The following is a 13259-nucleotide window of genomic DNA, read 5'->3' as shown; positions in this document are numbered from 1 at the left end:
TCAGTTTCTAATAATGAACAAACTTTATCCAAATTTTGTATTTTTTGATTGCAATAGTTTTGAAACAATATTCAATTGTGCTAATATTTCAATAATTGATACCAAAATGCAAAGAAAAACTAAAACAATCCATTTTCTTCCTTAAACCGGTCACTTATGCTATTTTTGCTTTTTTATTGTTTTCCAAAATAATTTTAGGTAAAGTTTTCATAACATCTACGTGTTTTATGGCTATACAAGATGATAAACGAGACGCCCAGCATGTAGGATTTAGTTTTTTAACGCTACTTCTGATTCTCCTGTTATTTTTGAAAAAATGCCCCACCTTTTTATTCAAATACCAAAAAATGTATATATTTCTTGTATACTACAAAAAAAAAAAAAGCTAATATCTGGCACCCCATTCATAGCATTATTTATAACTAAATTTAAATTGTGGGCCGCATAATAAATATATGTTGCGTTTTTTTCTATTTCTTGTTTTTACCTCAGAGTGAATGCATGTTGCTTGCCCCATCATAACCTTTGTCCCCTAAATTTTTTTCAAATCAAGACCAGATAATTTTAGGATATCAATAATATGATTTGATATTGCACTTGCCGATTGATTGTTAACTTTAAAAAAAAACCTATTAACTGTTCTACAATTTTTACTAGGAGAGGAGGTTCATTTATCTTATAACAAGTTTTAACAAATCGAAAGGAACCACTAAGTTGGTCTGTTTTAGATAAATCTTGAGTAGTATCGTCATATTGAGAAAAAAAAGGGCTTAATTGATATCATTGATAATTTTTTTTGTTCTAAATTTTTTGACAAAAGATAATCAATTTCATTCTGAATATGAGGCGATCAGTAACTAACACGGCCACGAGGCCATGTTAGTTATTTATCTTTCAAAACACTATTATTTATTCAACTTATTTAAAATACTATTGTTTATTCAAGTTATTTATCTTTTAAAACACTATCATATTCCGCTAATAGTTGAACATCTGATAAAAAGTTTTAGTAAAGTAAGTTTTAAATTTAAGTAAGACTTGCTTAAATATTTGCCCAAAATGTTTGTTTCTTTTGAATATTTATGGGTAACATAGTATCTATTGCTTTTTCCTCTCTCCATTGTTTCAAAATAAAACAAGTTTTTGATGAAGCTCAGAAATTTCATGTTACTTTATTTTTTTTTGGAAGCCCCTGCCAGTCATTGATATCTCATAACCAACCACTAGTTTTTTTCTTGCTTGAAAATAACCAACAAGGTTGACAGTAAACTAAGCTTTTGTTTGGTAAGTAGCATAATTAAGTATTTTTAATAAATATTTCTGATTTTATTACTTTTTTATAGTGATTTGTAGTGAAAGAACGATTTTTATCATCTTTAGGAAAAGGTTTAATCCGACAAAAAAGATTTATTTTATCGACAGATAAAATAAATTTTTTTCTTCTACCGTTATAACACGTTTAAAATTTGCAAAATCAAAAAGGTTTTGCTCACAAATAATTTCAGACAAATTCCATATGAAGAGTACACGGGAAAAAACGGCAGTCACATTTAAAAAGTTTTGAGAAAGTATATATTTATCATTTATAAATGTCTTTGTATAAAGTTAGGAAAAAAATATTTTCAATAAAAGTTACATTTATATTTTATTAAAAATGTAAACTTCAGATAAATTAATCAAGAAATAATTTTTTCCAATTTACTCCTATGCTTTATATGAAAACTTTTATAAAGGATTAATATATTCTTTCTATAAACTTTTTAAATGTGACTCGCCGTTTTTTCCCGTGTACTCTTCACATGTTTTTAACTTCTGCTTTTTTTAGCGGTACTTGTATTTGACATACTTGATGTTTCTATTTCAAAATATTTTTGGTCATATTATCACTTTCATCTTACATTTTATTGATATTTTCTAGTTGAATTGTGTTTGAAGTTGAAGCAAAAAAAGATGTAAGTCTTTGTATCTTTAACAGCTGTTTTTGTTTCATTAGCTATTTATTTTATTCTCTTTCTGAAATAAGTCGTTAAACTTTTTTCTGCTTTTTTCTTGTTATTCCATTTCACAATCGTCTTTTATTAAACAAAATAATTAAGTTTTTTTATAAATAGAAAGTTGGCAACTAAACTCAAATACTAGTCGAACAGTTATTTATCTAGTTTTTAATCAAAAAAACTTTAAAATTTTATTTTAAAAAACACTATTTAAAAACTACTCTAACATAAAAAAATAAAACTAATTGAAAGCTATTTCAAAAATTTTAGCAGCATAGATTTAAGCTTTTTTTGTTTTTGTTTTTATAAAAAAGATGCTCTTTTTTTTTTAAAGCGAGTAAGCAAGTTATTGTTTTAAATCATAGTGGCTATATCTAAAAATATATCTAAGTTCTAAAATTTTGATTTTTTTTTTAAGTAGTAAAAATATCGATTTTAAATAGTTAATTTACTCCTTATTAGTAGTGCACCTTGATAAATGACTACTGTTGCACAAAAATTCTATCAAAGTTCACAGATAAAAAGCTTTCTTGGCTTCTTGTTAGATTTAAAAACTATGAGGTAATAGACAGGGCCGTCCCGAACGGGGGGTGTAGGGGGTGTCCCACCCACACAAAGCTGTTATAAATGCACTTGAGTTGGCACGTTTAGCATTTTAGTTGGCAAGTTTTGAAGTATAGTTGGCAAATATCAAATATTGAGGACCTTTTTTTTTTTCTTTTTTTATCATTTTGTGTCTCTAGTTGGCAAAAAAACACTTACAGCACCCCCCCTTCCCCATGAGAGACCTCTTAGAAACGGCTCTGGCAATAGACCGCTTTTAATTCAGTTTTAGTTCAAAATTCTTTGATAGAAGTTGTTATCTTTTTAGTTTTTAATCATGGCAAAAGTATATAGAGTTAAAGTCAGAAAAAAACGAGCAGTAAGAAGAAGAAAGATTTTTAATATAAAGGTGCCTCGATACAGTGAAGTTGTAAATATTGGAAATCCTCTCTCTTTAAGTGTTAGTAATGTATCTTTTATTTATTATGAAACCAACATTTCCAATACGTCGAGTTCTTCTAATCACAAAGTTGAAGCTCTTTTCAACTCACCATCAGAAAAGAATTCCCATTTCAAAAACAATCTGATGACTGGTTACAGAATAATTGACTGTTCTCTTTTATATCTTTTGTTTGCTGTAAGTGTTTTGTGCTGCCCAACCTGTTTACAAATGACATTAACAATAATTGAAAACAAAATCAAAAAGCGAGGACTTGCTTGTGAACTTTCAGTTGTTTGTTCAAAATGTAAGTATCAAAAAGACTTTTGCACTTCTAAATTAGTCAATAAAAAAGGAAGCTTTGATATAAACACAAGAACAAGTTCTATATATTATCTGTGTGTTTATATCAAAGAGTTTGCATTGTATTACAATGCGAACTCTTGGAATAGGACATTCTGGGCTTTAAAAATTTACAACTCTCATGAACATGCCAAAACCAATGACGTATAAAAAAAAAAAATGATAAACTTGTTTTGAAAATAGCGAACATTATATGATGTAGCTGATTTAACACAACAGTGTCAAAATGATGAGATTTTTAATATTGGTGTACCATGTGATGGCACTGGCAGCGTAGGAAACTTTCCTCGTTAAATGGCGTCTTTGCAGCTCTATCAATTGATAGTGGGAAAGTTTTTGATGTTGAAGTAATGAGTCGAGCATGCAGTAGGTGCTCTTTAAATTAAAACTTCACTAAAAGCAATCCCAATGCTTATCAACTGTGCGAAATCAACAATAGTGTAAAGGATGTTTATCCTGACACTCAAGAAATATCTTCACGGTAAAACTCAAAATGCGAATGAGTCGTTTATTGGAAAAAATTGGCGTCACGTACCAAAAATTAAATTTTTCACCTTAACAGTGCTAAAGTTTGGTGTGTATGATGCAATGGCTAATTTTAACATTGGAAAGAAATCATCAATCTTAATTTATAAACAACTTAACATATTTCCACGCTTTTATACATTAAATGGTTTATAACGGCATAATAAATTGCGTCGTCAAAAATTAGGAGCGAAAAAAATAAATAAAAATGACAAAACTATAGAAAAAGAAGACAAAACATACAAATTCTAATTTCAACTAGATTTTTAAATGTAATATTTGGTATGTTTGTAGATTTTTTGATATTTAATGAATTATGATATATTAATGAAAAAGGCTGGTTTGGTATGGCTGGTTTACATTTTCAAAAAATTACCTTTTTTCTGACACCATTTTATGTGTTACCATTGTTTTACTTGGTTTTTTTTAAATAATTTTTTACTAAAAATTGGCCAAATTTTTGCATATTTGGGGGGTTCCTTGGGGTTAATTCAACAACCGTTGACCTTAAACAATTTTTTTTTTTTAATTTATACTTTTATTATATTGTTTCTTACTTTATATCAAAATATTTTCCCCTATTTTCTATATTTATAATGGGGGGTGGTATCACTTTAATGAACATAAGTACATAATAATAGTACAAAGTGTTAAATGTTGCTACGCATGTTATTTTTAATATTGACAAAACTTAAAAATTTTTCTTAGTCGCCTTGGGTCCTTCGATAAGCTACTAGCTTTACCCCGTTAGACTTATATAAGTATTAAAATGAAGAGCCTGGGTCTAATCCAGTTTAAATAACATTAGGAAACAACTGAAATAGAAGTACATCAAAACATTGACTTTTAAAAAAATAAATAAACTATCTTTTTTGTACTTTATATGTACTTAATGTAGAGTTTAAATCTAAATTTATATATATATATATATATATATATATATATATATATATATATATATATATATATATATATATATATATATATATATATATATATATATATAAATTATGTCGGTGTATTCTACAAATAGAGTGCTCAATGTTCTTAAAGAACAGAGCAATAATAAATTACTTTGTAATTTATTATAATTTAATTTATATCTGTAAATATATATATATATATATATATATATATATATATATATATATATATATATATATATATATATATATATATATATATATATATACAGTTGCGTTGCGTGGGAAAATTCCAGGAGGGGGGAGGAGAGGAGAGACCTCATTTTCCCAACTGCTTAACATAGATTTCCAAACTGTTTTTTTATTTTAAGAAATCATTTTCTGTCCTATTTACAAAATCTAATAATAATTATACTATACTGCACTCACACTCAATAACTGTCAGTTTTCAGTATTTTATAACTTATATTAACAAAACATAGCTTGCTTTACATTTATACAAAATAATCAATTCAAAAAACGTCTAAATATGATATTTCTTCAATTGAATCTATCCTTTAACAAAATGTTCCGAGTTAATTCCTTTATAAAGTTCTTTTTCGTATTTCAGTAGCATGAGACTATCCAATCTTTTATCACTCATTGTTTTGCGCTCGATTGTAAAATCACATTGGTGTGATTTTACAATCTTATGTTGACATAAAGAACGCTCATTTGATGCTACACCATAAATAGCTGTGATTACAAAAATGCATAGTTTATGGGGTCGTTTCAGTATGTCATTTAATTTCACAACATGGTACAAAATATCTTGCAGCGTGTTAGCTGGTGTTCTTGATGACTTAAATTCTTCATCATCTTCTTCTAAACAGATATCTATTAAAATTTCTATCTGGGTTTTCAGCACAAGAACGTCTTTGATCCTTGTAACAAGGAGAAAAAAGTTTTTTTGCTTTTGTTAAGGTTTCAATTCTCAAATTATCTTTATTTAAAGGAAAACTAAAGATTTTGGTGATGGGGGCAAATATTTCTTTTAAAGCCGCAAAGTTTTTGGTCAAACCAACGGCTTAAGAGTCTATGACCTCTTTGAATAAACTGCATGTTATATTAAGGGATCCTGCTATTTTACGTATATTTACAATAATAACTAATAATTTCAAGACCAAGTTTTTGATTTAAATGGTATTATGGTGTTATAAAATAAGGGTGATGCATATCACAGAAATGTTTAAAATTTGAACTTAGACTTTTAAATAAACTTTAAAAGAATATTTCTTTAAAGTCCAACGAGCCGTATGTTTTGAGCCAAATTTTGTGTTTATCACCTTCAATTTAGTAAAAGCATTCATAATAAATTTTAAACTTGAAGAAAATAGTTTTTATTGCCCTTTGATATACTTTTAGACAGGTTAGAAGTTAAATATATAACTTAAAAATTTTTTTAAAATGTTGTCTTTTTTTAGTTAATGTTTTACCTTTATATAGCATCAACATCATTTTATACCAAAAATAATACCTCAATATTTAATATAAAGGCCTACAATATTTTGTGGATCTTGGATATGGATTCGATCAAATAATTTTTCGACTAGAAACAAGATAAAGAGGGACGATGCATGTTAGAAAAACAAGCTAAATCACTGGCTTTGGAATCACAAAATGATTGTTTATAGGAACTATGGCCTAAAAAGCCACCAAACCCCCATTTCGAAATTAATTGAAGCTGATTTAATTCTTCATTCTGAAGAATCCTAATAACAGGCTCCACAGCTAAAAGTAAGCGCTGTATTGTGTGGTTCAGTAAAGATTGCAAAGAAACTAAAGCATAAGTTTCTGTTACATGAATTTCAATAGGATAACATAATTTCTTGGCTGCTTGAACCTTTTTGTATGAGGGAAACCTTTTTTACTGTTTTTCTTTAAAACATCATATTGATGTCTAGATAGTTTTGCTTCCACCAAAACACTTAAAGCCTCTTCACGTGACATTTATTTTTGTGGTTCAAGTACTTTCTTATATGCTTCTCTATATTTATTTGCACGTTTGGGACTTTGATGCATGTAACATTCCTTCAGTTCTTAAACTTATTTGAGTAGCACAAATCAAAACAGATAGAGAATGAGTCTCGCATAAAACTTTTGATTTCCTTCGGATTGTTCGTTCTCAAAAATTTGAAGTATTATACTTCTTTTCGTTGCTGCAAGTTTCGCTCACTGTAAGCTGATTTAAACAAATGGAACTGTTTAACCAAATTATTTATGATTTTATCCAACGAGATAAAATGTCTTTATTTATACCACTGTTTTTATTTATACCACGATACTGTGGTATAAATAAAGACAGTGACTGACTTAACGCATTTAAATATTTTTCTTCGCATTCTGTAATATTTTTAATTTCTTCATTCAAAAAATGAAATTGTTCGTTCATTTTAATAAACCCAGAATCTCTCATAATAGCCACAAGTTTACTTCTTTTAAAAAACATAATGTTATTACTCTAAACCGAAATCATATAAAAAAAGTTTTAAGATTAACCTAAAAAATACTTGAAGTGCTTATTGTGAAACAATGACAAGCCACACTTTTTTCAAAAATCAGTTATCATTTTTAAAATCATAAATAGTATACGCAATTTTTTTTTTTTTTTTTGTCCAATATATAATAGAATATAATATAAGAGAATAATAGGTAAGCACTGATTTTATAGATTTAAATAAAACTTAAAAGTCATTTTTCTCAAATATTTGTTTTTGTGGCTTGTGATTGTTTCACAATAAGCCCTTCAATTACCAAAGCATGCTTAAAAATGCAATGGAAAAAAACGTCATTAATTTGATGCGTTAATGACCTGGTTTCGTTACCTGGTTTCTACTGAAGTAAATGACACATTTCCTCTATTCCACAAAAAAACGCTCAAAATGTGCACAAAAAAAAAAGTTTCACAATCTATAATCATGAGCCATTCCATAAAAAAAAATATCAGTTGTATCTAGGTGAATACCTAAACAAAAAGTGCATTGTGTAAAAAAATTACATAAAAATGAAATATTTAAAACGCTATTTTTGTAAAGGCATAATAATATATAGTGCATGCACTATATAAACAAAGTGGTACTTTTAACTCGCGCAAGCGAGTCATTTTTTAGACAAAAGAATCTCGCTAAAATATGGGTTCCACAGGGTTAAAGGTCAGTCCAAACCTACAAAAAAACGTGGATAAGATGGACCAGAGACTCTTTTATGCATTACTACTAAAAAAAATTTCAAAACGCCTTATTTCATTTTCTACAATTGTCTAATTTTGAAGCAATTCTGCCCCACTACGCAACGTTAAAACAACGCTTCAACCAAATTTCAAAGTTGAAACAACGCGTTGTTTCAACGTTGAAATTTGGTTGAAGCGTTGTTTCAACGTTGTTCAACCATGTCACAACGTTAAAACAACGTTTCGGTTTAAAAGTTGTTTATTTAACGTTATTTCAACGTTAAACCAACGTTGACAAAAAAAACTCTATTATAAAAAAACCGTACGTTGAGTTGGTGTTTGAAGTAAAATTAGTTAAAGCAAAAAAAGGAATTAAAATAATATTTTAGTAAAATCTGCAACAAAGAGGTGTTTATGTGTGAAATTTTTAATTTTTAAATTTTTAAAACGTTTTATTTAGTATTCAAATTTCTACTTACGATAAAAGAAACTAACGGCTTATTTAAATGCAAATGGAATGCTTACCAAAATAAGCCAGCAAGCATTTTGTGAATTACGAAACCCTTGTAAATATTTGGCATGCTATTTTTAACTCCCATCTACGCTATGGTTGTCAGATATAGGGACAAAGTTCATCTGTTTATAAAAAAAATCTTTTAAATCTCCAGAATAAATCTTTAAGAATAATTCACTTTCAACCTAACAGTTTTAGTTCTGAAATACTGTAAAGTCTTTCTAAAATTTTGTAGCTTGACGAACTTATCTACTTATCAAACTGTTGTGTGAGACATCGTCCACAATAATATGCCCAACTGCTTCACTAGCTATTTTAAATTCACAAGTGATATTCATAGTTATAAACTTAGGTCTGTATCTTATTGTAGTCTCTCTATGCCTTTAAAAAAAACATATAAGTATGGCATAAAGTCAATCAAGTATCAATCAATTCACTGTTGGAACTCTCTTCCTGTTGAAACTAAAAAAGTATTCTCCAAAATGACAAATAGAAATGCCTTCATAACCCATGTAAAAAAGTTTATCCTCAATAAAAATGATCAATGAACTAGTTATGCAATCGCCCCCTAGTTATTCTGTATAACTAAATTTTTAATATAATAAAAGTGTAAAACTCATAAGTAAAACTAAAAAATAAAAATATCAATATATAAAACTCATAAAATAAAAATAAAAATATATAACTAAAAATAAAACATAAAAATATATAAATGTTCATTTAGTCGCAATCAAATACCCTCATTTTCATCATCCTGTAAAGTATATATGGCTCTAAAGTTTGTGGCATTGTTACTAAACCATGTAACATGTAATAAATAAACAATAAACTATTTTCTATGCAATCGCCCTGCTTAATTCTCTATAACAATTTTTTTTTTCTAATTCTTTTTATTTTACTTTAATGCATATTCAATATTTCTGTTTCCTTATAAAATACTATCCTTAAAAAATTCTACCAAGTCGTTAAACTTCTCTCCATTTTCTTTCCTTCTTTTTACCTTATAAAATATTGATATTATTATGATATTTATATTTTTTATTTTGCATTATTATTAATGAAAATCACTATTATATATATATATATATATATATATATATATATATATATATATATATATATATATATATATATATATATATATATATATATATATATATAGATAAATATATAGTAAAATATATATCTATGTATAGTAAAATATATATATTGATTATACTTTTTTCTATTACTGTATTTAATATTATTATTACTATTTATTATTATTATTAGTATTATTTATTATTATTTATTATTATTACTTACTATTATTACCATTATTATTATTATTATGCTATAATTTATACCATCATTGGTCTTTACATGTCATCAGTTTATAACTGTTTGTAAATGTCCCGCACGATTGTATCTATATATATACAGTTAATATTAAAGTGAAAATATATTGATTCGATTTGATAATTTAAGAAACTGGCGAAAATGCCACTCTAATGTTCTAGCTCTGGCAGAATCATCTTTTAGTAGTGAAGAAGAGAAACTCAAGAGAAATAATGACTATTTAAAATTATGAAAGTGAAGAATTTCTTTATGATTATTTGTCTCAAAGTGACAATGACACTGTTTTTCTCAAAAGAAATTGAAAAAAACAATGTTTCACTTAATCATAAACCGGCAAATATTATTACTTTGTTCTTGAGACTGGTATACTAAAAGCTGTTTCTGCATCAAACAAAGGTTCTTCAATTTTTATAAATGAAACAATACTTATTGATGTAAATATTGATGGTTTACCTTTATTTAGGTCTACATCAATGAACCTTTGGCCTATTTTATGTAGAATAGTAAATTTTTAACCCTTTTATTGTGGGATTATATTATGAAAAATCTAAACCATCTAATATTGATGATTTAATTTTTGATTTTTTAAATGAATACAGACAACTTCAGTTAGATGGGATATTTTCAAGATAAAAAAAATATAATGCAGTTATTACGGGATTTATATGTAACGCACCTGCAAGAGCATTAACTTAAGGTACAATTAATTATAACGGATACAATGCTTGTGAAAGATGTACAGTTTAAATGAGCTTTTAGTATACAATGAGGATGAGAAAAAAGAAAACAAAGTACCAAAATTAGATAACGATGATGAGTTCCCAATGGCTGTAGGCAGTATGTTATTATTTATTTTTTATAACCATGAGCGAGATCTCGTCTCGTTCTCGTTTCTCGTGAGAAATGGGACTTCTCGTGAGAAACGAGAAATAGAAAATTCTCGCGAGAAGTAGAACGAGACTTAAATATTATATTATTTTCCAAATTAAAAACTATTATAATTTACAAAATGCTTAATAATTTGTTTTTTTAAATAATTAATATTTTGACTCCGTGATTTTTAATCTAATTAAAAATTTAATTTGTTTTTGACAAAAAACAAATTAAATTTTTAATTAGATTTTTAATTAGATTTTTTTTAAAAATCTAATTAAAAAATTTTAATTAGATTTAAAATATTTTTAATTAGATTTTAAATACAAAAACTTTTTGTATAAAATGGTGCACTTTCGACTTAATTTCATTAGTTTACCAGTGGAATTCAACTTGACACATATTGTTCATATTGAAAAGAAATATTCTTGCCTCATTTCAACGATCAAAAATGTCAGCAAGAAAAAACAAAATCTGGAGATATTTTCAAAAAACAAGTGACGGTGCTGATTGCAAGGCGTGCAAAAAGTCTTTGAAAACAAAAGATGGAAACACAAGCGGACTTCATCGTCACCTCGAAAAAAAACACAGCCACGATTACGTTGAGTATTCTGAAAAAACTGACGACTCTCTTCTTCCTCCTCCTAAGAAGAAACAACGAACCATGGTCGAAATGCTTGAAACAAAGTCCAAATATGACAAAGTCAATTCCATTCAAAAACAGTTTGACTCTGCAATGCTGGATTACTTTTGCATTGATTTGGCATCCTTTTCAGCAGTCGAAGGAATATGTTTCAAGAAATTGTTTGACATTGCAAACCCTAAACTGAGCCTTCATCGCAGAACAACATATTCAAGAAAGCTTTCAATTCGGTCAAGAGAAGTTCAAGCTGGAATGAAAAGCATAATAACGGAGATTACGCCAAATCTAAAAAGTGCTGCATTTACTTCTGACCTTTGGACTTCTAGAGCTCAGGACAGCTACATCTCTTGGACTTTTCATGCTATTGACGAAAATTGGAGACTACATCACTGGACACCCCATGTCCAACAGTTCCCAGGCAGACACACAGGTATCTTAATTGATGGAAAGCTGGATTCTTTCTTAGAAGAACTAAATTTGCCTGCTGATTTGCCAATGTACTGCGTGAACGACCAGGCAAGAAACATGAAACTTGCAGTCAAATTGTCAAAGCGCCTTGACCAATACTTGTGCAACAATCATATTTTGCAATGTGAAGTTCGAGACTCATTTGGAATGACTGCTGGAATTGATGATGTGTTGCAAACATGCAAAGATTTGGCTTCTTTAACTCACCATTTAACAGTTGCAGCTGAGTTGCTTGAATCAGAATCAGACGCTCAAGGAATCAATTTTAGACAGTTACGCCAATTTGTTGACGCAAGATGGAATAGTGATCTGGATTGCATGGCTTCAGTCCTACATCTAGAGAGTGCAATTATCAGCTAATGTGCAAATGAAGATATTTTTTCTTCAATGACCATCAGTGCATCACAGTGGAAATCAATCGAGGGAGCAGTAGAAATATTGACACCACTTAAAGATGCTACATAAACGTGGTCGGTTGAGTCTATTCCAACGATTAACACTGTCACCGATTCTCTTTAATTAATCCATGAGAAAATTGATCAATTTATTAAGACGGATGGAAAAAATGGCTACGGTGTCTTGTATGCAAAAAACTTGAAAAGCTGCATTGAGAAAAGAATTCCTTTTTGTCACACTGGAAACTTATTTAGTGGTGCAGCAAATTACTTAAATCCTGCTTTAAAGAGACTTCACTTGAAGCTCTTCAAAAAATTTCAAACAACAAAAGAATGGTTAGTCTCACAGGTTAAGGATAATGTTGAGGCCCAACCTGTTGCCAGAGTCCTTTCAGCAGATTTGTCCCTTAATTCAAAATTGAAGCGCAAGTTAAACGTCAGACTTGAAACACAAGAGCCAACATCTGAACTGAATCCTATTTTGAGCGAAATGTGCCAGTATGAATATCTCCCTGATGCCAAAAAAGACTTTCCGATTCTTGATTTGTGGAAATTGCATTCAAATACATTGCCAGAACTCTCTTCATTAGCTAGACAAATTTTAGATATTCCAGCAAGTTCAACTAAATTAGAGAGAGTTTTTAGCTCAAATGGAAATGTCATCCGATCATCCAGACACAACTTACACCCAGAAAAAGTAGAACAAATCATCTTAATCAAAAAAAACATTGTCAAAAATTTCTACACAATATAAAATAATTTTATATTGTGTACAAATTTTACTCATTTTAGTAAAGATATAAATATTTATAAAATCAAGTCGTTTTTGATCCTAGGGTGTGGGTGTGCCACCACACCCACCTCTATTGCTAACATTCACCTCTCGTATATTTTGGTGGTTTACTATAAATTTAAAACAACTTTTTTGTGTACTTATATTGCTTATGTCTTTAAAAAAAACTTTTTTTCTGAAAAAAGTGTTCAGTTTTATACAGGCGAGGTGGTGGTTTGGTACCCTCTCTATCCATCCGAT

General features: G+C 28.4%; 1 protein-coding gene across 1 annotated transcript; it reads left to right on the top strand.

The window, feature by feature from the left end:
* Positions 1-11171: 11171 nt before the first annotated feature.
* On the top strand, positions 11172-12980 carry LOC136074178 (E3 SUMO-protein ligase ZBED1-like). The gene is made up of 2 exons (XM_065786482.1): positions 11172-12158; positions 12384-12980. The coding sequence occupies exons 1-2, from the start codon at positions 11172-11174 to the stop codon at positions 12978-12980; spliced, it is 1584 nt and encodes a 527-aa protein (XP_065642554.1).
* The last annotated feature ends 279 nt before the right edge of the window (positions 12981-13259 follow it).

This window comes from Hydra vulgaris, chromosome 01, assembly GCF_038396675.1.
Source record: "Hydra vulgaris chromosome 01, alternate assembly HydraT2T_AEP".
Classification (NCBI taxonomy): domain Eukaryota; kingdom Metazoa; phylum Cnidaria; class Hydrozoa; order Anthoathecata; family Hydridae; genus Hydra; species Hydra vulgaris.
Note: the sequence above shows the minus strand (reverse complement) of the source record. Positions and strands in the feature narration are given on the sequence as shown.